This window comes from Herpailurus yagouaroundi, unplaced genomic scaffold (assembly GCF_014898765.1).
Source record: "Herpailurus yagouaroundi ecotype Mexico unplaced genomic scaffold, PumYag 142, whole genome shotgun sequence".
Lineage (NCBI taxonomy): Eukaryota > Metazoa > Chordata > Mammalia > Carnivora > Felidae > Herpailurus > Herpailurus yagouaroundi.
Genome location: NW_024412397.1, coordinates 55,915,103 through 55,941,120, shown reverse-complemented (window position 1 = coordinate 55,941,120; position 26,018 = coordinate 55,915,103). Strand labels below are relative to the sequence as shown.

The following is a 26,018-nucleotide window of genomic DNA, read 5'->3' as shown; positions in this document are numbered from 1 at the left end:
TGAACCCACGAGCCGTGAGATCAAGACCTGAGCCGAAGTCAGAAGTTTGAGCCACCCAGGCACCCCAAGGGCTCCGTCACTTGTTATCATTTCCTTCATTTGCTTGTGACTATCCTCATTATAAGTTTGTTACTATAAATTGGGGTCCTATGTCAAGGCAGCCCTCATGGTCTAAGGGCAATCTGCTCTGGGTACTCTAGTCGACTTGGTTAGATTCCTTTTGGGATTTCTGGCTGCTAGCACTCTTGTGGTTAAAATAATATCAACCAATTAACCACTGTCTTTGCTTTCTTGCCTGGCTTTTCTGCCACACTTATTTGTCTGGCTCACTTTTCAAAGTACAGTGGAACTGCACAGTTTCTCCAGCGTTTTCTTCTGATGCCTGTCCTTTATCCTATATCCTATATTCCTATATTATCCTATATCCCGTTCTGACTAGTCCACTCCACTCAATGACAAAAACAAAATGAAATGCTTGTGCCTTCTTTTCTCTAAGGCAGTGATAAACACATTGAAAGAAAAAAGTTTGGCTTCTCATTCATGTTTCCCTTTACCAAAAGAACTTGGTACACTCAGGAGTGAGCTCAAACCCCCAAAGAAATCACTGAATGGAAATGAAAAAAAAAAAAAAAAAAAAGAGATAGATTTGACTATGTTAAAATAAACAATTTCTGTTGAACCCACAGAGTTAAGAGGAAAAGGAAAAAGGCCACACACAGAGAGAGAAAATATTTACCTCACGTGTAAGTGACAAAGGGGTTGTATCCAGAATATACACAAAGCAAATAAGAAAAGGAAAACCACTCAGTGGAAAGTGGGCGAATAGGTGAACAGAATGGGTGCTTCATAAAAGAGGAAATCGTAATAGTCTCTGAAAAGATGTGCAACCTCATTAGGTCTCTGGGAAGTGCAAATTAAATCCAGGAGATGCACTTACACATTTACCAGGTTGGGAATTTAAAAAAAATATGACACATACTAGGTATTGACTAGGATTTTGAACAGTGGGAACATTCCTTCCTCTTGGGAGTGTAAATGTGTACAATTCCTTCGGATAACAAGTTGGCAATGCTTAGGGAATTTGAGCATGCTTACCGTCTACAACCCGGAAGTCTATTCCAAAGATTTCAAGATTTGGAAATTCTTGCACAGGTGCCTTCATAGGCAAAATCAAGAATGTTTGCAGCAGAATCATTCTTTTTTTTTTTTTTTTTTTTTAAATTCCTTTCAACGTTTATTTATTTTTGGGACAGAGAGAGACAGAGCATGAACGGGGGAGGGGCAGAGAGAGAGGGAGACACAGAATCAGAAACAGGCTCCAGGCTCTGAGCTATCAGCCCAGAGCCCGACGCGGGGCTCGAACTCCCGGACCGCGAGATCGTGACCTGGCTGAAGTCGGACGCTTAACCGACTGCGCCACCCAGGCGCCCCGCAGCAGAATCATTCATAATAGTTAAAAACTGGAGTCAAGCCAAGTACTATCAGTGGGAGAATAAACATTTTGATCTAATTGTTAAATGGGTTGCTATGCAGCAGTGAAGATGATCAAGCTCGAGCTACGGGTAACAATATATAGCAAACTATTAAAGAAAAGCAGTAGAATAAGGGTGTCTGGTTGATGAGATTGAGCCCCATGTCGGGCTCTGAGCTGACAGTGCAGAGCCTGCTGGGGATTCTCTCTCCCTCTCCCTCTCTCTCTGCCTCACCCCTGCTCACACTCTCTGTTTCTCTCAAAATAAATAAACTTTAAAAAGTAAGAAAAGCAAGAGAATAATTATGAGAAAGTTCGGGAAATTGTTGACTGTTAGCAGGGAGAGGGTGTGATTGGAGAGGGCACTCGGTGGCCTCGGAGACCCCCACTAGTGCCTAGTTCTTATATGGAATGATGGCTAAACAAGCTAAAAAATCATGGTAGAAGAATCTGTGGCTGAGGAACTGGAGATTTCATGAGAAAAGTAAGATGAGAGGAACGGTCGTCTATAGGTCTGTCTGGGCAAACCCATGCATATGTATTATTTCCACTAAATAAAGCAAAATGAGAGCAGTTAACTCTTTAAAAAGTATGTCAGTACCTGGGGTGCCTGGGTGGCTCAGTCGGTTAAGTGCCCTACTTCAGCACAGGTCATGGTCTCATAGTTTGTGAGTTCGAGCCCCGCATCAGGCTCTGCACTGACATCAGAGCCTGCTTCAGATCCTCTGCCTCCGTCCCTCTCTGCCCCTCCCCAGCCCTCTCTCTCTCTCAAGAATAAATAAACATTAAAAAAAGTCCTTAAAAAAAGACAAAGTATGTCAGTGTCAACCCTTACATCTTAAACTGGTTATAATGTAAAAAAAATTAAAAAAAAAAAAATGGGGCGCCTGGGTGGCGCCGTCGGTTAAGCGTCCGACTTCAGCCAGGTCACGATCTCGCGGTCCGGGAGTTCGAGCCCCGCGTCGGGCTCTGGGCTGATGGCTCAGAGCCTGGAGCCTGTTTCCGATTCTGTGTCTCCCTCTCTCTCTGCCCCTCCCCCGTTCATGCTCTGTCTCTCTCTGTCCCAAAAATAAATAAATGTTGAAAAAAAAAATTAAAAAAAAAAATAAACTGGTTATAATGTGTCTTGTATAATTAATTTCTATTTGCCGTAGCTTGCTTGACACTTTGAACGGCACCGTCTACAGTTTCCCTTAGGTGCATGTAATTTGATTTTATTTGGGGGCAGCTAATTTGCCTTCTTGGAGATACTGTTTCTCATTTCCTCCTTGCTTCTTTCTCTCCCTCCTTCCCTTTCTTCTTTTTCCCAAACCGGATCCTAGACGGATGCTCACTACCTGTGCTGCCGGCAGCCACAGGGCCCCGAGACGCAGGGAAGGACCCGCGAGAGGAGCCTCCTGTCAACGTAGCCCTAACACACATGCCCGAAGTCTGCGTGTATTTTCCTTCAGCTTCTTTCTCCTTCTCAAATATCACTGGGAAAAAAAAAAAAAAAAAAAAAAGACATAAAATATCTGATCTTGTTCTTCCTTTCCTTTTCTATTTCCAGCCACCTGTTCTTTTCTTCTAATTAACCCCAACACAGTAACGAGATCCAAGATTCTCACGGTTACGTAAAAAAGGTATAATACGAGAAAAGCCACACATAATAGAATTTTGCCCAAGGAAACTCATAGCAGAAGAAATTTTGTATGTCTCTGTCCAATTTGAAGAAGCAAGGGGGACTTGCCTCCTCATTCTTCTGGTTTAGAGAAATGAATCAGGGGCACGTGGGTGGCTCAGTCAGTTAAGTGTCTGACCTTGGCTCAGGGTTGGTGGGTTCAAGCCCCACATAGGGCTGTCTGCTGTCAGCACAGAGCTCGCTTTGGATCCTCTGTTTCCCTCTCTCTGCCCCTCCCCTGCTCATGTGCTTTCTCTCTCTCAAAATAAATAAATACACTTAAAAAAAAATATATATATATATATAGGGGGCACCTGGATGGCTGAGTCTGCTAAGGGTCAGACTTTGGCTCAGGTCATGATCTCACAGTTCGTGGGTTCAAGCCCCGCATCAGGCTCTGTGCTGACAGCTCAGAGCCCGGAGCCTGCTTTGGATTCTATGTCTCTCTCTCTCTCTCTCTCTCTCAAAAATAAGTAAATATTAAAAAAATTTTTAAAAATGTATGAGAAAGTTGAGGCTTGTTCAGGCAAACTCAGAACGGCCCAGAGATGAGATTCGCACACACCTCTAGGACTGGGGCTCCCTCAGCGCAAATGGATGGCCACGGAGCCTCCGGGAGCCCGTGGACCCGAGGTGTGCAGGGCCCAGGGAGTTTGCAAACATGGAGAGTGTTTGGTCACCCAGGAGGAACTGCACCCCCTGGCACCATCCCGGACCCCACCGAAGGGAGCTGTTCTCGCACTGCCTACTTCTGATAAGTATTTGAAATCAAACGGAGGGAACTAGAACTGACCCCTTGGAGGGGCTTGTAGAGATGCAAAAGGAGGAGAGCGTGGAGAAGAGCAGGGAGACAGGAAAAGAGAGATGGCCTTGTAAGATTTCTAAATGCTAATTGGCCTAGTTACACGTGGCCGGGGAATTGGAGCAGCCTTTCTGATATTCTTACTCCCGGCTGCTTTCTGCACTGTTGTTCACACGCCAAGAGCGCATCTCTTCAGCTGTTTCCTCCCGAGCTTGAACTCTAATTGCAGGGGAGCAGCAAAACGGAGCAAAGGAGGCCAAGAGCAGGAAATTAATGGCGGCCGAGTGAGAGGGGAAAGAAAGCCGGGACAGATTGGAAAACGGAAACCGGAAAACTAGTGCAACCGTAATTCCTTGCACCAACAGCGAGTGTCCGCCGTGAGCCAGTGCTGTGCTGGGGTCCTGGGGGCAGAACGCTGAGCAAGACAGATCCGGCTCATGTCCTAGGGAGCCGGCGCTCCGGCTGGGAAGGTGGACGCCAAGCCCAGCCAAGCCCAGGCCGTGTGATCAGTGGACGGGATGTGTTGGGTTGAATTTCTGGCAGCTGCAGAAAGTTTGTTCCCTCTTTTTTTTTTTTCTTTCAATAATTTTTTTGATGTTTATTTTCGAGAGAGAGACAGAGTATGGGGGTGGGGGGGGGGCGGGGAGGAGCAGAGAGAGTGGGAGACACGGAATCCCAAGCAGGCTCCAGGCTTCGAGCTACAGCAACCGACGTGGGACTCGAACCCACCATCCCCGAGATCATGACCTGAGCCGAAGTCCAAGGCTTAGCCGACTGAGCTACACAGGTGCCCTATGTTTATTCCCTCTTAAGGAGAGATTTCTGGGCCGGGTGTTGCCGATGTGAGGCTTTCTTCTCAGTACTAATGTCAGAAAGCTAAATGCAGTATCGCTACAATGGTCGAATCCCTGTGTAAAGGTTTTAAATCTTAGACCAAGACAGGCTGCTTGGAAACCATATGGATCCAGACTCCTTTTGCTTTTGTTATTTTTATTTCTTTAACAGGCACTTAGGTACTGCTCACTTCAAGTCATGGCTCCCGGCGCTTTACATATATTCACTTATTTAATCCGAACAGTCCGATGCTGGAGGTGCTGTTGTCCCCATTTTATAGGGCAAAAATTAGCTTGCCCAGCTTCCCACGGTGTTACGGATGGAATATGTGTGTCCTCCCCAAATTCCTATGTGGAAATCCTACCCCCCAGGTGATGGGATTCGGAGGTGGGGCTTTTGGAAGGTGATTAGGTCACGAGGGCGGAGCCCTCTTGAATGGGGTTAGTTTCTTATTAAAGAGACCTCCGTGAGATCTCTCGACTCTTCCACGGTGTGAAGGCTCAGGGCGAAGATGGTCATTTGTGAACCACGAATCTGGCCCTCATCAGACACTCAGTCTGTCAGCAGCTTAATCTTGGACTTCTAATCCTCCAGAACCATGGGAAATACATTTGATGTTTAAGCCGCTCAGTCCATGGTGTTTATGTTATAGTCACGTGAGCAGATGGAGACACAGAGTAAGTGCTAACAGGCTAGTCATACTTTCAAAACTACATCTCATCTTTCATGAGTCTAATACAAAGCCGAGTGAGAGGAGGAGGGAGGGTGTGGGTTGGACAAGAGGCAGGTGCCTGGTCAGCAAGGCCCTGAAGGCCATGGTGAGAGGCCGAGCTTTCATTCATTTCCCACCTGCAGTGAGAGGCCAAGGACGATTTGGAGCACTTGAGTGATGCACTGGATTTCCTTTTAAAAACTTTATGCTGGCTGCTTTAGGGACCAAGTGGAAGGACAAACAGAAGGTGTAATGATGGGGCAATTATTTGATGTGGAAAAAAGAAACAATTAGGAAAGAAAGGCATATGTGTTTTCCATTTTGTGCAGAGAAGGGAATAGTCTCTGGGCCCTCTTCCTAGCTGCCAATTCCTTGCCTTCCTGCAGATTGGGCAGCAGCGGGAAGGTGTCAGGGCAAGGTTCCAGAGCATGCGGTTCTAGTCCCAGCTCCGGGACTTACAAAGTGAGCGCCCAAGTGAGTGACTCCACACACTATCCCTTTTTCTACTTAAAACAAACTAACAAACAAACAAAACTGAGAGTTGATTCTTGGTTGTTCATCTTTTTAAAAAATGTTTATTTATTATTTTTGCGACAGAGAGAGAGTGAGAGAGAGTGCGAGCAGGGGAGGGGCAGATAGAGAGGGAGACACAGAATCCGAAGCAGGCTCCAGGCTCCGAGCTGTCAGCGCAGAGCCCGACGCGAGGCTCGAACCCACGAACCATGAGATGGTGACCTGAACCGAAGTTGGACGCTCAACCGACTGAGCTACCCAGGTGCCCCTGTCTCTGTTAATCTTTTAAGTCTTAAAATACTTTGGGGTACTTAAACACGGGGAGAACTCTTAGCCATCCCTTCCTTCCTGAAGGTGAAAACTTGGTCTGTCTTGTGCAAACCTGGCACATTTAGACATTTAATAAGTGTTTCCTGAGTAACTGTTTGGGAGAAGGTAGCATTTGTGGAGAGTGGGTGGAAGGCTTCGAATTCCACACCGTGCCCTGGGCCACCCGCATTCCATCATTAGGAATTAGTTTATAACATCTGCTTGCCTTTTATTGCATCTAACATCTCTAGCCTGAGGTGAGGACCGAGAAAGACCCTGGGGGCCAAGCAGGCTCCTTCGAGAGCCAGGGGAGGAACATTTGCACCGCACTCTTTCTGTAGGCGAAATACACAGTCTCACAGAACTCCTGCAATTTTTGAAATGTACATGGAGGCTGTTGTGATTAATAACATTCAAATTCATCTAAAAGCATTACTGAATTCATAGCCTCTTTTTTTTTTGTCATTGTGTCAAGAGGGGATATGTGAACTATTTTGACGTTGCCAAGAAATCATCTTTTGAAGGTTGGGAGCCGCTCCTTCGAGGAGAGTAGACAAGAGTTTACTTGATGTCAGAGTGCAATGGTCCTCTGGTTAGCCCTCTGGGGTTCTTCCTGTATACCCATATCCTCCAGGGATGGAGAATTACTTTTGAGAGATTATTTAATTAAATTCTAGACTTGTGCTTTCTGACTTTTGACTTGTCACAGCTGGGAATTTGATTCCTTCTTTGGCGGAACATGGTGCCTGTTTGTTTTCTAGGGAGGACAGTGTGAGAGGGTTTTTGGTTTTTTTTTTTTTTTTTTTTTAAAGATTCCTCTAAACTCATTCAGAGAGCTAACATCCTTCCCTCCCTCCCTCCTTTTCCGTGATGGGTAGGAAGGCAAAGCCTGTGACTAGTTTTGCCTAGGAACTCAGAATCTTTCTTCAGATACTGAAGAGATCTGGTCATTCAGTCAAGCAGTTTTCACCTGAACAAGGACAAGAAACCTCTGGGCTGTATCTGCAGCTGCTCCAGAACCCTTGGGAGCATGAATCTGGGAATGGCCGCGTGAGAGTTTTTGTGGTCAGAAAGTACCACGGGCGTGCCATTTATCCTCAATGTGTTTGGTGAAATCACCATAGTCATGTCGTCTTGTCTCTTGAGTCAAGGATTTCCCCTGTGCGCACACACGCACGCCACACACGCGTACAGGCTATCCAGGAACCCAGGGCTCACAGCTGTCTGCCAAAGATCTGTCCTTGGGTCCGCCGCAGTGCTCGGAGTCGCCACCAAGGGGCAGCAGAGGCTGCAGAACTGAGCGAGGGCCCAGCCTGGCAGGTGGTGGCTGGGGAAGCTGAGCCCTGGGGGTGGAGGTATGAGGCTGGGGGCAGAGACCTAGTTCCGAGGGTGGGAAGAGAGCACATGATCCCGCGGGTTCCAAGGTTTCCTTTGCTTTCTGTTCAGGTCTAGTATTGTCACTTTCTTTAAGACAGAGGCTCACATGGTGCTTACCTCCTCTGTGCCCTTAACACCTGACTCCCATATCTCCAGAGTGGCTATCGGGGCGTGCTGCCCCCACGTACTCTCCCTGCCAAGGGCCGGGAGTCTGGGCTGGGTTCGTTCGGTGGCTCCGGGAGGGGAGAATGGGCACTGTGTGACATAGCCGCTCTGGAGAAGTAAGCTGGTTAGGAAGGATGAGGAGACGGGCAATCACTGTCACGGGGTGGCCAGGCCCCATCTCCTCCGTCACACCTACTGTTGTTTGATATGGCAACTGGACATTTTCTCAGTCCTGTGCAAAGTGCTGTGCATGCCCTAGATCCGGGACACATTCCTCATTTCTCCTTCCTCTGGAGTGCCGTTGCTAAATCCTTCCTTGATGGAAATTCTAGAGCTGCCCGTGACTGCAAGAAACTCGGGACTGGGGGAGAAGTTTGATTTCCTTAGTCTTCTGGGGTGAAAGGAGGGAAACCTGTAGCTAACTTTTGCCTTGAAATCTGCGTGGTGGTGAGAACAGCCTTTCGGGTCTCTCTAAACTCATAACCCAGTCTTGGTTATTTGTTATCCAGGTGTTCAGAAAAGTAAACACTTAAGGCGTTTGACGAACATTTTCCTCACATCGACTTCCTCAAGCGGAAAGCCTTTTCCATGTCTACGTTTCCCTGACAAAAGCCACTTAGTTTAGTCCAGTCTGATTCAGCAATGTTTTCCTTTATGGTGGTCGCTTTTTGTGTTCTGCTTACGGAATCCTTGCCTACCTACACGCCATAAAGATACTCTTTGAGATTTTCTTCTAAACGCTTGATAGTCTTCCAAAGCCTATTTTCTTTTAGGGCAGTTTTAGGTTCTCAGCAAAATTAAGGGGAAGGAGCAGAGATTTCCTATATGCACCCCACCAAAGCCTCCCCCATTATCAATATCCCAGACCACAGTTAGTGCGTTTGTTACAATTGCTGAACCTGGACCAATGCATCATTATCCCCCACGGTTCATAGATTACATTAGGGCTCACTCTTGATGTCATACGTGACTTGGCTTTGGACAAATGTGGAATAACTTGTTTCCGCCATCACGGTGTCACATAGTGTAGCTTCACTGTCCTAAACAGCCTCCGTGCTCCAGATTGTTTTACATTTCTTTTTTTTTTTTTTTTAATTTTTTTTTTCAACGTTTATTTATTTTTGGGACAGAGAGAGACAGAGCATGAACGGGGGAGGGGCAGAGAGAGAGGGAGACACAGAATGGGAAACAGGCTCCAGGCTCTGAGCCATCAGCCCAGAGCCTGACGCGGGGCTCGAACTCCCGGACCGCGAGATCGTGACCTGGCTGAAGTCGGACGCTCAACCGACTGCGCCACCCAGGCGCCCCTGAGATTGTTTTACATTTCAAGTACAGATATGAAGTGCACTTGGAACTGATTTTTTTTTACGCATAGTATGAGATAGCCAAAGCTCCTTATTGTTTCCACGTGAATAACTACCTGGCTCCACTCCATTGCCCGAAAATACTGTCTTTTCCTCATTGTACTACGGTGTCCTATTTTTCACAAATCAAGTGACCTCAAATATGGAGGGCTGTTGCTGGACTTCTAATTCTATTTCACTGGCCAATTTTTCCATTCCTATATCAGTATCACACTTTCCGAATTACTGTGGATAGCTGGTGTTGAGAGCTGGTAAATGAGACCCTCCCTGTTTGTTGTTCTGTTCCGAGCTTACCTTTGTTTGGGCCGACCTACTCAAGTTTGATTTCTAGTTTAGAATTGTCTTTTCCTTTTCAGGTTTTATTGGCACTGTTCCTGATGGCTTTCCTAAAAATAACACATTGCAGCCCAGTAATCAGCTAAATTATGTTCTAAAATAATGAGGTAGCTCTACAAGGTAAAAAGCTTTCTAGGACACTGAGTCAGTGAGTCACATGTCTGTCCTGCCCTCAGAGACCAGGGAAAGAATTCTCTTTTTTTTTTTCCCAGTGGCCTTTCCAAATTCAGTCTAGGCCTGCCCCAAACCCTGTCTGTTCCCACCTCGGTCACATACCTCTCCTCGGACTTCTCCAGCTTCCGTGTGTGGCACAGATTTGGGGGCACATGGAAACTTCGCTCTCAAAAAAAGGCCCAACACCTCCCAGCCTGCCAGGACCTGTAGCACCTGGCCGGCCCATTTTCCTAGGCATTGTCTCTGGTGTCCCCTTTCCCCCCTGGGCACCGGGACACCGAGGCTGCCTTCAGTTCCCCACAGGGCCCCGCTCCACACACGTGGGGGAGTTTCCACCTGGGTTTCATCCATCTTCCTGCCTGATATGTTCTTCCCTTCCTGCTCCTGCTACCTTCCTTTCATTGGTGAATACCTTGTTAACTCCAACTTCCCTTCCCTGGGGCATCCTTCTCTGACGTCAGACTAGATCAGTTTCTCTTACAGTAGGCTCCCTGGGCCCCTTTATGGCACGTACCCCAGTGCAAAATTATAAACCCGTTTGATTGTTTCATCAACCCTTGACTCTTCCAGTATATTGTAAACTCCAGTAAAGCAGGATCCATGACTATTTTGCTCAACATTTTAGTCTCTTCTCCCTAATCTAGTGTTTGCCATATAGCAAGTGCTCCATAATTCTTTTAGGAGTGAATGCATGCATGAATGAAACGCTTTGGCCTAGTGGCCTCTGTTACTTTCCACAGGACCCTGCATACAGATATTCAATAAATAACTTTATTTCATCATCTTCTTTTTAAAAAAATTTTTGTAAATGTTCATTTATTTCTGACACAGAGAGAGACAGAGCACGAGTGGGGGAAGGACAGATAGAGAGAGAGAGAGGGAGACACAGAATCGGAAGCAGGCTCCAGGCTCTGAGCTGTCCGCACAGAGCCCGACGCGGGGCTCGGACCCACCAACCGTGAGATCGTGACCTGAGCCGAAGTCGGTGGCTCAACTGACTGAGCCACCCGGGTGCCCCTATCTCATCATCTTCTATAGGACATTTCAATAAAAAGCTCTGTGTAGTTTATGGCAGTAGCTCGCCACGTTACAAAATGACCGGCCTGGCCACTGCAGGCACAGTCAGGGGTGTTTCTTAATGCCCTGTTCTTGATTTAATTGGGTGATGGTGGAGATAGTGGGGCATCACTCAAATATGACTTAAAAGTGTCCTGTACCTGCGGATACCTGTCTAGCCTTCTGTATCTCAATGCCAGCTTTTAGAAACTCTAAAGTGTTCCTTCTGATTTGGTTGGAGTACATAGGAAAGCAGCATCGGTTTGGGGGTGTTAGCAGCAAGCCGGAAGCCCAGAGGCTGTGACTTTCTTTTTTATTTTTTAAATTTTTTTTTTTCAACGTTTATTTATTTTTGGGACAGAGAGAGACAGAGCATGAACGGGGGAGGGGCAGAGAGAGGGAGACACAGAATCGGAAACAGGCTCCAGGCTCTGAGCCATCAGCCCAGAGCCTGACGCGGGGCTCGAACTCACGGACCGCGAGATCGTGACCTGGCTGAAGTCGGACGCTTAACCGACTGCGCCACCCAGGCGCCCCAAGGCTGTGACTTTCCATTGCTGGGAAGTCATATAACTTTGGCTTGCTCAGTGGTAAAGCAGGGCAGCCAGGACAACTTTGTTAGCAGTTGGCATAAATGAGTGAGAGCTAACATCTGGTCCTTCATGGAAAATTCCTGTACTTAGAGCTGGAAAATAGACTATCATTCCATTAATAAAGGGACCCGAATTAGTTCTTGTTCTCTGTGTTCCACAAGCTAGTCATTGATGAATGATAATGCTGTCTTTATAGTCTCAAGCAATCGGAGGGGAAGATAAAAAATGGGCTCCATGGTCCCCATCAGGGCACTGTGCGTTTTGGAGAGTGTGGGCAGGCTGTGGTGATGGAGCCCTAGCCCGCCCTGACAGGGACTTCTGTAATTTGCATACTTAGTGAGAAAAGACCAGAGATAGGGATGCTGCTTATGGATACAACGTCTGCCACACTCTCCGGGTGATCGAAGGAAAATCACGAATCAGGTTCTGCCTGGAAATGGGAACACTGACCTTTTCTAAAACACAACCCCACTGGAATATAATAGGGTTACTGTAATAGAGGCCAGTCGCACATAGGTCGTTAGAGAGAAAAAATTGTGAATTTTTACCAGGAGGATCTTCCTCTGGTCCTTAGAAGCATGGTTTTAATGGATATAAATACAGAATTAAGACCCAATTATTAGCCACTTGCATCGAGTTCCCGACACCTTCCACTGAGGAGCAGAGGAGGGCTTCTGAGCTCAGTGTCATCTGTGGAAGACTGGTCCTCAGGGAGTGGGCTGGGTGTCACAGGGATGCATGACCATGGGGATGCCTGTGTGTGTGTGTGTGTGTGTGTGTGTGTGTGTGTGGGTAGGTAATGATTTGAGGTGGAAAGACACTGAAGACAAATTTAGTTACATCACATTCCTGACTTGGGTGTATTTATATTGGGCATTTAGAGTTTAAAGCTAATTAAATCGATTCATCATCTTTTGTGAAATACCCGAATGATTTTGTAAATGCTAATTAGGATAGAGGACATTTGCATCATTTAAAATTAGGCAATTGGCCATGTACAACATGTAGGTGATTCATTAATTTCAAGTAAATGTAATGCATGTAAGTAAATGGCAAGACTCTGAGGATTTGTCTGGTTGGTTCTGCCTTCTGTGGGGTTGTAAGGCACTTTTTCATGCTGCATTTTTATTACGGGTCTCTGCCAGGATGTTCTCAAATGCCACATCCTTTCCAGTGGATTCCATAGATGCACCAGTCAGTTTTTACATCGGATGAAGCCAATCGTGTGAGTGCGGGCTGTGCCCTGGGCACCTTACCCAGATGGGGGGCCTAGGTGGTTCCTTCCTCCAATGCAGATGTGTTCTCACCACTGATCCAAACTGTGAGGCCACAGCTGATGGGGCCAGAATGAGCCACGGGCATTCGATCAGTGGCTGGCCTAGGAGGAGGTGGCCTCGCATGAAAGTCCTTGTTTTCAGGGATACTGTAGTAGGCTGAGTCTTTGAGTATCTTTCTCAGGAACTTCAACTGAAGATATGTGCAGAATCAGGCAGTTACGGATAGAAGTAGAACTTTAGCTAAAATGCCCTCAGAACGAAGGCAGCATGTAAAATCATGAAGCCCTACAAGTAGTGATGAATAAGCAGAAACAGGGGTAAGTAAATGCCATGAAGTCAGGGAGACTCCAGAAGAAGAGGAGAGCTGTTGGCTGGAAGCAGCTGAGGGAGAGTTGAAACTATCTAATGGCAGAGAATGATCTAGATAGTCCAGTTACTAGAGATATACTGGATGATTCCAATTTCTGAATTGTAATGTGAGACTCAGCCAAAAATTTTCATGATGTCTGGTTAGGACGCGTGTATCCCAATAGTAATCACACTCCCCAAGAGACCTCCAAACTAAAGGTAACAGAAGAGTATCTTTCCTTGCGCGCCAAAGAGCCTACCACATGGTACACACCTGTGGTTTCCCTAACTCCTTCTTTTCTTTCAGTTTTATTGAGATAGAATTGACATAGGTCACTGTAAAGGTTGAAGGTGTACAGGACAATGACTTGACTTCCATGTATTGTGAAGTAATTGCCATCCATCATCTCATATAGATGCAAGGAAATAAAAGAAAAAACTTTTTTCTATTTACTTAATTGTCTTTTAAGTGGAAGTTTGTTCCTTTCAACCCCCTTCCTCCAACACCCCTATCCTCTTTCCCCCACCTCTGGTAACCACAATTCTGATCTTTTCCCTACAAGTTTGGTCTTTCTTCTTCCTTTCTTTCTCTTTCTTTTTTCTTTCTTTTCTTTTCTTTCTTTCTTTCTTTCTCTCTTTCTTTCTTTCTTTCTTTCTTTCTTTCTTTCTTTCTTTCTTTCCCACATTTAAGTGAGATCATACAGTATTTGTCTTATCTAACTTAGTTCACTTAGTACAATGCCCTCACGTCTATGTTGTCACAAATGGCAGGGTATTTCTGTTTCGTATACTGTATATATATACCCTACATTTTCTTTATCCAGTTCATCTGTTGATGGAGACTTAAGTTGTTTCCATGTCTTGGCTAATATAAATTCTGCTGCAATGAACATGGGGGTCCAGATATCTTTCAAGATAGTGATTTTGTTTCTTTTGGAGAAATACCCACAAGTGGAGTTGTTGGATCATAGGATAATTCTATTTTTAGTTTTTTTAAGTTTATTTATTTATTTTGAGAGAGGGAGAGAGAGAGAGAGAGAGAGAGAGAGAGAGCAAGCAAGCATGAGTGGGGGAGAGGCAGAGAAAGAGGGATAGAAAATCCCAAGCGGGCTCTGCACTGTGAGAACAGAGCCTTATGTGGGACTCAAACTTTCGAACTGGGAGATCATGACCTCAGCCGAAATAAAAAATCAGATGCTTAACTGACTGAGCCACCCAGCGCCCCCTATTTTCAATATTTGGAGCAACCTTCATACTGTTTTCTATAGTGGGTGCACCAATTTACATTCCCACCAACTGTGCACAGGGGCTCACTTTTCTCCACATCCTCACCAGCATTTGTCTCTTAGCTTTTTGATGCTCACTATTCTAACAGATATGAGGTGATATCTCATTGTATTTTTAATTCCTACTTCCCTAATGATTACTAACGAGCACCTTTTCATGTAGCTGTTGACCATTTGTATATCTTCTTTGGAAAAATGTCTATTTAGGTCCTTTGCCCATTTTAATTGGATTATTTTTTGTTGTTACAGAGTTGTATAAGTTTTTTTAAAATGTATTTTGGATAGTAACTTTTTCAGATATATTATTTGCAAATATTTTCTTCCCTTTTTGTAGAATGCCTTTTTAAAAAATGTTTTTCACTTTAAAAATTATATTAAATGTTTATTTATTTATTTTATGAGTGAGAGGGAGAGAGCAGGGGAGGGGCAAAGAGAGAGGGAAAGAGAATCCCATGAAGGCTCCACACTGTCAGCACAGAGCCCGATGCAGGGCTCGAACTCATGAACCATGAGATCATGACCTGAGCCCAAATTAAAAGTTGGAAGCTTAACTGACTGAGCCACCCAGGCACCCCTGCCTTTTCATTTATTGATCATTCTTTTTGTTGTGTAGAAGCTTTTTTGTTTGAGGTAGTCCCATTTGTTTTTAATTTTGTTGCTTGTGTTTTAGGTGCCTTATCCCCAAACTTGTTGCCGAGATTCATTCCAAGGAGTTTTTTTTCATATTTTCTTTTAGGAGTTTTATGGTTTCAGGTCTTCAAGTCTTTAATCCATTTTGAGTTAATTTTTGTGACTAGTATAAGAGAGTTTCATTTTTACATGTAAGTATCCAATTTCTCCAGCACCATTTATTGAACATACTGGCTTTTCCCCTGAAAAGTATTGAATATGCTTTGCTCCCCTGTCCGATATTAGTTGACCATACATACGTGGGTTTATTTCTTGGCCCGCAATCTGTGCCATTGGTCTGTATGTCTGTTTTGGTGCCAGTACCATACTGTTTTGATCATTGTAGCTTTAAAATATAGCTTGAAATCAGGAAGTGTGATGCGTCTTGCTTTTTCTTTCTCAGGATTATATTGGCTATTTGGGGTCTTTTGGGTGCTTTATATAATTTTTTTAAAAATTTTGCTGTTATTGTCTAAGTGCTCTGCATGGCTTTTAGCCTCATTTTTGTTCCCCACTTTTCCCGTTCCAGCTAGTTGCCACTTTGTCCCATACTCTTCACTACAGATATTCATGACCCAGAGCAAAGTGGTGATGAGGGCCACGAGGGTCACCAACCTTGCAGGTCACCAAAGGGATACTCTAGACACAACATGGCATGGGCTGTCTTTGACTTTTTAATCAATTTATCTTCATAATGGATAGAAGAAGATGTGATGATTTAGCTCAGATATTAGGTTGCAGCTAAATTTAGGGTAGAATCTCTCTCTCTCTCTCTCTCTCTCTCTCTCTCTCTCTCTCCTATTAAGGAATCAACTTACTCTTATCTTTACATTCCCCCTTCTGCCATCCAAAGACAGAAGAATAGCTGTATAGCAGGGACGTTTTAGAGTTAGCACATATGTACTTTGGCTAAGAAACTCTTTCCAGGAGCCAACATGAACCTTTTAAACTATTCTGTTTGTCTACACATTTATGCTCTGTAGTGACAGTGGACAGAGCTGCGTATCATATTTGACTTGCCATAAATATGTACTCTTCCTCTTTGAATTAGCCTTGGCCATTACACAGAAGTAACTTCAAAAACCTGTAATTGCCTCTTTGTTTTAGCATTAGAACGTCCCTGAGTTTCAGTATGGCGTATGGCTGCCCAGTTTGCACCTATATTTCCTACCTAGCCTCCCATGTGGCTAGGTGTGGCCATGTGACTCAGTTTCCCCCAGTGACATGTGAGCAGAGTGATGTTTGCAACTTATATGATTATTCTTTTAAAGGAAATCATCTTGGGGCATCTGGGTGTCTCAGTCAGTTGAGCGTCCGACTTTGGCTCAGGTCATGATCTCTCAGTTCGTGGGTTTGAGCCCAGTGTTGGGCTCTGTGCTAACAGCTCAGAGCCTGGAGCTTGCTTTGGATTCTGTGTCTCCTTCTTTCTGCCCCTCCCTGCTCATGCTCGCTCGCTCTCTCTCTCTCTCTCTCTCTCTTTCAAAAATGAATAAACATCAAAAAAATTTTGTTAAAGGAAATCATCTTTATCAACCTCCATTTTCTCTTTGGCTATCTTCCAGTCCCAGATGGGATATTGGTTAACCAGCTCTACTCATGCAGAGGAGGTCAATATAGTAGGAAATGGCAAAGCAGGAAGATAGAAGGATGTTGACCCCTTAGATAACCTGGTGGAGCAGAGCCGCCTACACATTGGAGTACCTCTGGACTGATGCACGAGAGAGCAATAAATATCTTTCTTGTGTGAGTTTTCTCGTGCATTTTTGAGTGTCTTTGTTACAAAGGCCGAGTCTATGCCCTAACCAATACACAATGGTGGCCACTAAGTACTCAGGAGCCAGACAGGGGTGCTGAGTAAGTGTCATGTCGCACACATTGTAGCATTTGATGCCTTCTCTGCTTAGTCTGGTGTAGATTTCTCATTTTATTCTGGGTTTTTGTTTGTTTGTTTTGAGGGGACGGAGGTGAGGATTGTCCCTTTGTTTTGAATAGATTCATCTTACCTTGTTTACTAGACTCTAAATCCCTCAGGAAATAGTGCTAGTGACACAAATGCTGCTGAATAAGTGACAACTATCTGTCTCAAGGGATAAGAGCTGCTTGGTCTTCCGGAATGACTCTGTATTCTCTTCTGTGACATCCTTTTCCTGGGTGTATCAATTCTGTTGTTAATGAATCAATCCTGGTGAACGCCCCCCCCTCCCAGTTTTCAGTCCATTTTCATGGCAGCAGCATATGTGAATACAGGAAACATCTGAAATGATGATTTTGAATGAGGAATGATGCCCATTCTATTTATCACTCTAAATATAAGCAGGTGGAATTAAAAATTCTCACGATTGCACTTTGGTCAAATGTTCGATTCATGATCATTCTGCCATGCGTGAGTTAGTAATACATTTGCTGCATAATAAAAGAAAGTTCAAGATAACAGTGATTCAAATAAGATACATATATTTTTTTCTAACATGAAAGGGGCCTGGAGATGGGCAGCCAAGGGATGATATGTGGCTCTTGGTCATTGGGTGTTCAGGCTCCTTCTAACTTTGTCTTTGCAAATCCCTGAAAATGGTTTCCGTTCTGAAGATTCCCTCATGGTTAGCAAAAACCCCTGTGGTGATAGCCAGTGTGTCAGAGTTGCAGGCAGTGGGATGAGGGGAGGGCAAAGGGCCTTTATCTGCCTATTTCCTTTTAAAGACCTTTTTTAGAATTTTTACTAAATGAACTTTCACCTCATTGGTCAGAACTTCGCCATGCCCAGTTACACAGCTGCCCAAATAAAATCAAGGTTTTGTATTGTTTTTAACTAAGGATGAAGGGGAAGCATCAATGATGGGTAGACTGCCTGCCTTATAATTAGAAAATTCTCACTAACTAGACCAGGGGTTGGCAAACCATGGCCTGTGGGCCAAATCTGGCCTGCAGCCTACTTTTCGTAAGTAACGAGTTATTGAAACAAAACCATGTGCGTTCATTTATACATTGTCTAGAGCTGATTTAATGCTACAGAAAGCAGAGCTGAGTAGTAGTCGCAGAGATGGTATGGCCTATAAGTCTAAAATATTTCCCATCTGGTCCTATTGAACAAGTTTGCCAACCCCTGTTCTAGAACATGGAGGACAGATTCTGATACATAAATGACCTCATTCCTCGGGAGGCTATTAGAGGAGCAGGGTTGAACCTATTATAGATTCAGTAATAATCTGTTCTCCAGCCCCAGTGAAATTAACTCTACTAGGCATACATTTGGTCGCAAGTAACATAAAACCTGACTAATAGCGGATTCAACAAAGAAGCGTTTATTCATCTCACATACGAAGAAGTCCGGAAGTACAAGGTCCAGGGCTGGTGTGGATGCTGAATAATGCTTTCAAAACTAGACTCCTTTTCTTCCCTCGGCCGTGGCCAGAATGTTGGCTTTCATCTCCTTGCTTATTGGAAGTTGCCCGTGGTACCTAAAGGCATTATGTCTGCGTCCTGCATAGGAAGAAGGAGTAAGTGTCAAAGGCCAAAAGGGGCATGAGTCTGTCCCTTTCCATAAACTTTCCCGCGGGTTCTCATCGGCCACAACTATGTTCTCATGACAACTGCCAGCAGCAGAGCATTCTGGGATGGTGAGAACATACATTGGACTCATGAGTGGGGCAAACAAATGGAGATCCTGTTCGAAAGGGAGACAGTAGCAGTATGTCTGTACAGGGCTCCTCACAATTAACTGGGCCACTCTCACACCTCGTTATGGTCTCATCTTTCTTTCTTTTCTTTTTTTTAAATTTATTTAATTTATTTTATTTTTTTTAATTCTCCATGCTTTATTTTATTTATTTATTTTTATTAATTTATTTTTTAAATTTACATCCAAGTTAGCTAGCATATAGTGCAACAGTGATTTCAGGAGTAGATTCCTTAGTGCCCCTTACCCATTTAGCCCATCCCCCCACCACACCCCCTCCAGTAACCCTCTGTTCCATATTTAAGAGTCCTTCTGTTTTGTCCCCCTCCCTGTTTTTATATTATTTTTGCTTCCCTTCCCTTATGTTCATGTGTTTTGTCTCTTTTTTTTTAAATTTTTTTTTTCAACGTTTATTTATTTTTGGGACAGAGAGAGACAGAGCATGAACGGGGGAGGGGCAGAGAGAGAGGGAGACATAGAATCTGAAACAGGCTCCAGGCTCTGAGCCATCAGCCCAGAGCCAGACGCGGGGCTCGAACTCACGGACTGCGAGATCGTGACCTGGCTGAAGTCGGACGCTTAACCGACTGCGCCACCCAGGCGCCCCAATGTGTTTTGTCTCTTAAAGTCCTCATAATACCCTCTAGTTCCATCCACGTAGTTGCAAATGGCAAGATTTATTCTTTTTGATTGCTGAGTAATACTCCATTGTGTGTGTGTGTGTGTGTGTGTGTGTGTGTGTGTGTGTGTGTATACCACATCTTCTTTATCCATTCATCCATTGATGGACATTTGGGCTCTTTCCATATGTTGGCTATTGTTGATAGTGCTGCTATAAACATTGGGGTTCATGTGTCCCTTCGAAACAGCACACCTGTATCCCGTGGATAAATGCCTAGTAGTGCAATTGCTGGGCCCTAGGGTAGTTCTATTTTTAATTTTCTGAGAAACCTCCATATTGTTTTCCAGAGTGGCTGCACCAGCTTGCATTCCCGCCAACAGTGCAACAGAGATCCTCTTTCTCCACATCCTCGCCAATATCTGTTGTTGTCTGAGTTGTTAATGTTAGCCATTCTGACAGGTGTGAGGTCTCATTGGGGTTTTGATTTGTATTTCCATGATGATGAGTGATGTTGAGCATTTTTTTCATGTGTCGGTTGGCCATCTGGATGTCTTCGTTGAAGAAGTATCTATTTGTGTCTTTCTTTTGCCCATTTCTTCACTGGGTTATTTGGCTTTTGGGTATTGAGTTTGATAAGTTCTTTATAGATTTTGGATACTAACCCTTTATCTGATACGTCGTTTGCCAATATCTTCTCCTATTCCGTTGGCTGCCTTTCAGTTTGCTGATTGTTTCCTTCACTGTGCAGAGCTTTTTATTTTGACCTTTCCCAATAGTTCATTTTTGCTTTTGTTTCCCTTGCCTCCAGAGATGTGTTGAGTAAGAAGTTGCTGCGGCCAACGTCAAAGAGGTTTTTGCCTGCTTTCTCCTCGAGGATTTTGATGGCTTCCTGCCTTATGTTTAGGTCTTTCATCCATTTTGAGTTTATTTTTGTGTGTGGTGGAAGAAAGTGGTCCAGGTTCATTCTTGTGCATGTCGCTGTCCAGTGTTCCCAGCACCACTTGCTGAAGAGACTGTCTTTATTCCATTGGATATTCTTTCCTGCTTTGTCAGACATTAGTTGTCCATAGGTTTGTGGGTCCATTTCTGGGTTCTCTATTCTGTTCCACTGATCTGAGTGTCTGTTTTTGTGCCAGTACCGGACTGTCTTGATGATTACAGCTTTGTACTACAGCTTGAAGTCCAATGGTCTCACCTTTCCTGCATGCCCCTTCCTATAACAGCTCCTGAAATTAATTTTGTTCTTTTTACCTCCCTTCCATACTCTTTGCTAGGTGAGAAACCTGGAAATGAGCCTGAAGAGGTGAAGCTGCAGAAAGCCAGCAAACAGATCGTGCAGAATGCCATCCTGCAAGCTGTTCAGCAAGTGTCCCAGGAGAGCCGGCAGAGGGAAGACAGAACCGGTGACAACGACAACCAGGGCAACTTCCAGCTGGGCGTGGGGGAGTTAACCAAGAAGCACGAAAAGAAGTAACACAGTGGATCTGGCTCTTGCCATATGCCTGGTTACCAGCCTTCCTCTTAGTATAGGATGCGTTGCCAAAACGTTGCCAGTAAAGCAAACCAAAGTGTCATCAGCACCTAGCAGTAGAATGAATTCGCGCTAGTCCTTGGCTGAGAAGCACTGTTTTGAAAAAGTGCATTAGAAGATTCTGTTTATATTAAGGCAGTGCCTCTGAAACATAGCGGGGCCAAATACAACACTGTAATTGCAAAAGTAGTTTTGCAACACAATTTATTTTTAAGGTTCTTTTTTTTTCTAAAGATTCTGTCTTGTTTGTTTACTTTCGCCCTTGATGCATCTTTCTGTGAATCTAACCAGCAATCCTTTTTGCTGAAAAGTACTGTGTCCTTTATAATATTTTAAAAAAGATATGCTGGAGAAGTGAAGGAATGGAGTTTGTCACCTTCAAATATGGAATTAAAGGCTTCACTGAGTTCAGGTCTCAGATCAAATTGAGCAAAGGCAAATTTTATGGCTTAGTCCCTCAGGTCTTACAAGGCATGTATTTATATTACTTTTTAAAAAGGAGGAGTTTAACTTTTCAAGAACTCAGTTTTTTGGTCTCAGTTCTCTCAAGTGTTTCATACAGGATGTTTGCCCTCTGTGCAGAAATCCTTGGGAAATACAGATTTCTTTTTCCATGTCAAAATAAGACAAGTGATAGATCTATATGCATGCCTTGCCCATGATTCTGTTTTTTAGCAGCCCCGTGAAGAGCCACTAGACCCACAGATTCCATGCTGGGGATACACTAGGGTCTGATTATGGGGTGCAGTGTCCTTGGAAGGAACTGTGGGGCTTTATAAATACTATGTTGTCATCGGGCTACACATTTGCAATAGTACCTTACTAGTGGGAGCCTTTCTTTTCCCCTCCACAAATTAAAATTACATTTTTGAGTTATAAAAATCATGCACATCAGGAATAAATAACCCTGCAAATGGGAAAAGCATTTTTCAGCTTTCTGAAGCATGACAATACAGTGGGAACAATAAAGTAACTGTTTCGGGCAATGCAGTATAGAGATCTACGTGTGTATGAAAAAAGCCATCTTCATTGCCATAGTATGACTTCTGCTCCACTCCCATGTGGATAATGCACATCTTTCTGAAGTCATTAGAACCCCATAGTCTGGGTTTCACCACAGTTACTGAGTTGGTGCTACTGAGGACAGAGAGAGAATTTGACCTTTAGTAAAAAATCCTTTGGCTTTAGAATATCGATGTCTACGTTTAATAGTTTTTTAAAAAGCCAGTATTAGCATATATGGTATGACTGATATTAAGATCTACTTAGAGAATTCCAGTATGCTACACTTTCCAGAATGGAGACTATTGATGATAGTAAATGAATGAAAACAATCTCTTATCAACTGTTGGGCTATCTCGTATGATGCACAGATGGAATAAATTCACAGGGAGAATGGCGATGAGAGGGAGCAGAGGGGGTTAAAATTTAAATGTGATTTATTCATAAATATTTTTTGTGTCATGAACTCATGACAATTGAAGAATGAGTTTAAGTTGATCTGATATATAATTGTACAGTGTACTTAATGGGAATGAAGGTATTAAGGGAAATTATTCGGAAGGATCTATAATAAAAAAATAAACCCAATGCTTGTAGTTTGCAAGTGATCTGGCACCATGTCTACTGAGATGTCTGGGCATAACCACCCCTGGACCTCGCTGTCATTATCGTGTGGCAGAAACACAGAAATGTATCATCTTTCCTCTCTGGTGTGTCTGTGCTAACCCAGTGGGGATCTTTGAGAACATCTGATTAACCTCTGTATCTAAATATTATTTGTAAATAAAACATACCCAGCTTTGAAATATGTTGTCATTGTAAGCCAAGTTTCCTACACCCTACTGTTTGGCTCATTTCATCTGTGGACCTCACATTCATATGGGACCATGAGGCACCCCAAGATTACCAAACCCCTAGATGTCATGACCCCGAGAGTGCTCCTTCCATGGGCCTTTACTGTAAGTCTGTGGGGTGGTGGTTCCTGAGGCTTGGGCAGAAAAGGACCAGTGGTAAGAAGTGACCCTTTGATCTCAGGAAGTGAAGGTGAGTGGATCCGGAGAGTTGAATGTCTTTCATTATCTTTCTGAAATGGAACATCTACAAGGAGGAACAGAGATATCGATGAATTCTTGGAAGAAGAAAACAAGGTTAAGCAATCCCTGCCCTCAGTAGATCGGTGCCGTATTGGCAGAATCCTAAGAAAACTCAGCCGTAAAAATAAACCCATCTGTCAAACTCTTGCTGATCTCTGTCAGTATAAAGTTATTGGCTTTGAAAGGAGCCTATGGATCCTCATGTGGCATAGGATTAAGGTGGGCTTCCACTTGCTTGTGGTCATAAACCAGCACACCGCTTTTGGTTTTGGGAATTTTATCTTCTTGGTTTACGACATGATAAAGCATACATGGGCCTCCCAGCTCTGTGTGATCAGCCGTTCATCTTTTACTTTGCCTGTCTCTGGAGTGGACCAAAGAGAAAAGTCCTTTTATGTGGCTTTTCTGTATTAATCTATGCAGTGTGAACAGTATAAATAGATACAAAAAAACATACTGCTTCCTGGGCTTTATTTTTCTTCTCTCTCTTTTTGAGCTGCTTTCTATTCTCGTATGGTGTATTACATTATTTCAGGTTACAAAAAAATGAATGGACCATTTAAAAATAAACATTGTTATTTATGCCAATCAGGAATGAATATCTATTTTCAAGGTGTTAAGGTCTCTGTGGAAAAAAATGTTAAAAGAAGGAAAATTTGAATTTATCCACTGTAACAGCCATTCCAATAAAATACAATAGAGAATAAAGTCTCTGAGAAACCTGGTAACTAGTGTGACTACTATTGTACCCCAAAAGGTCAAAGACTAAATAAACACTTGAGCAAATTCTTCAGGTCACGTAAGGAGAATGTGGAAACCACAATAATAACTTTTCTCTTGAATGTAAGAAAGTGTTCTGAAATATATTAGTGCACATTCATTCATTTTTCTCATTGCCACAACCTTGCAATACATTGCATCTGGGAAGATCTCATTCTCCTTTTGCAGATAAAGTCACACTGAGTCTCAGAGAGGTTAAGCATATCCTAAGTGAGGAATAGTAGGTACTGTTGGGCACAGGAGTACATGAACCACCGATCCTGACCACGGGGAGCATATGAATTAGCTAGGGAGCTTAAGCAATATAAATTCGGCAGACATCTATGTTAAGATCAAAGACTAAAATTCCCTTTTAGAATACCTTTCTAGCCAGAAATGTAACAAAAATAGTAAAGGGCCCAAAAAATCGTCATCAATAGAAAAAGTTCAATGCCATTAGCATCAAAAAGTGGTGGCTAGGGAAAGAAAAAGGAAACTGCAGAGGGAACAAAATAGACCACCCTAGACCATGGTGACTTCACTTTACTCCTCAGAGCCACCGTGGTGAGTCCACAGAATCCTGCCCCACTTGAGGAGAGAGACGAATGCCATGGGTGACTTTGTAGTTCGTTGACCATGGTGTAGAGGAAATGGCTCTTAGGAGGAAACGGGAAAAATAGGAGAAGGTGTTTCTCTCACAAAGAAGGGACAACCTTACCTTAAAGAAATGAAGAAAGAAAGAAAAAGAAACACGCATAATCAAAATAATCCCCTCATCATGTTCTAGGAAAATGGATGCAAAATGTTCCATATCAGTACTTTCAGAGTAAGAGAAAAATCCTTGACATTTCTACATGAAATATTCAGAGCAATATTCAATAACTTAAGGAAGAAAAGGCTACAAGGTAGATCTGAAAAGGAAAGTATGAAGTAAGGGTATTATTCCTAGCTAAGATGTCACTCAAGAACAAAGGCAAGAACAGATAAACAAACAAATCTGTTTTGTTTGTTTTTAATTTGAGAGAGAGAGTGAATGCACACACGTTGAGTTGGGGAGAGGGGCAAAGGGAGAGAAAAAGAGAATCCCAAGCAGGCTCCACACTCCGTGCAGAGTCTGACACAGGGCACAGTCCCGTGACCCTGGGATCAAGAGTCAGATGTTCAACTGACTGAGCCACCCAGGCACCTCTCCAGCCGTCTGTCTGAAAGTTTCCTGGTGCTCAAGGGCCCTTCTTGAAAAAACTGGCCATGGGGCGCCTGGGTGGCGCAGTCGGTTGAGCGTCCGACTTCAGCCAGGTCACGATCTCGCGGTCCGTGAGTTCGAGCCCCGCGTCGGGCTCTGGGCTGATGGCTCGGAGCCTGGAGCCTGTTTCCGATTCTGTGTCTCCCTCTCTCTCTGCCCCTCCCCCGTTCATGCTCTGTCTCTCTCTGTCCCCAAAATAAATAAACGTTGAAAAAAAATTAAAAAAAAAAAAAAAGAAAAAAGAAAAAACTGGCCATGAACTTTGTCAAACTAAAAGATAAAATAGAGTTTAGCAATGTCACTTTACTACAGGAAAGGGTGAGGAGCAGTGCCTTCACTTAAATATCAGGTGAATATTGCACAGTTGTGAAACTCGGGCCATAGAAAAGACCGTAAGTTGTTAGATCTTGACAGTATGAAAATGTAACAAAAATCGTGAGGTGGGACAAGGGAAATGACATCATACTAATGGCTTCATCTGTCAGAGAAAAGAGAATTGATCTGATCTTAAGTTGAATGATCTAGTTAAAAACCCAATGCTACAAAATTCTTAATTGATTTCATAATTCCTTTTCTTAACCTTAGAGGAATGTATTAGAAAATAATATATTATGATAAAGATGTATTTGAAGTTAACAATACCTTTAGTTTCATTTAGGTTCTTTTTCTTTCATTAAATAAAAAAAAATAAGTGATATATATATATATTGTATATACATTGCTTATCTCATATCTATCATTATCTATTTATCATCTATTGAAATTCCTTAATGCCGTACATGACCACTATTGGGTCATTCTTCCACTGAAGCTAAACAGGAAGATTCTAGCAGCTTGTGAAGACCCAGGGTGATCTTACTATTGAGAAAAGTAATTCCTTTAATCATTAGACATAGGCCACATAGATATCCCACAGTCTAAGTAATAAAATGAAGAAAAGAATAGCTTTATTCCTATGGCGTTTTTCAATTTTTATTTTAAAAAAATTAAAAAAATTTTTTTTAATCTTTATTTTTGAGAGAGTGAGAGCAGGGGAGGAACAGAGAGAGAGGGAGACACAGAATCGCAACCAGTCTCCAGGCTCTGAGCTGTCAGCACAGAGCCCAACATGGGACTCGAACTTACAAACCCTGAGATCATGACCTGAG

General features: G+C 43.5%; 1 protein-coding gene across 1 annotated transcript in view; it reads left to right on the top strand.

Annotated features, from left to right (window-relative positions):
* Positions 1-23,579, top strand: part of AKAIN1 (A-kinase anchor inhibitor 1) — a 55,571-nt gene extending 31,992 nt beyond the window's left edge. Inside the window, exon 2 of the mRNA XM_040479314.1 lies at positions 20,516-23,579. Coding sequence (XP_040335248.1) covers positions 20,516-20,715 — 200 coding nt within the window. The 3' untranslated portion in view covers positions 20,716-23,579. The remainder of the gene's footprint in view (positions 1-20,515) is intronic.
* Positions 23,580-26,018: the final 2,439 nt, after the last annotated feature.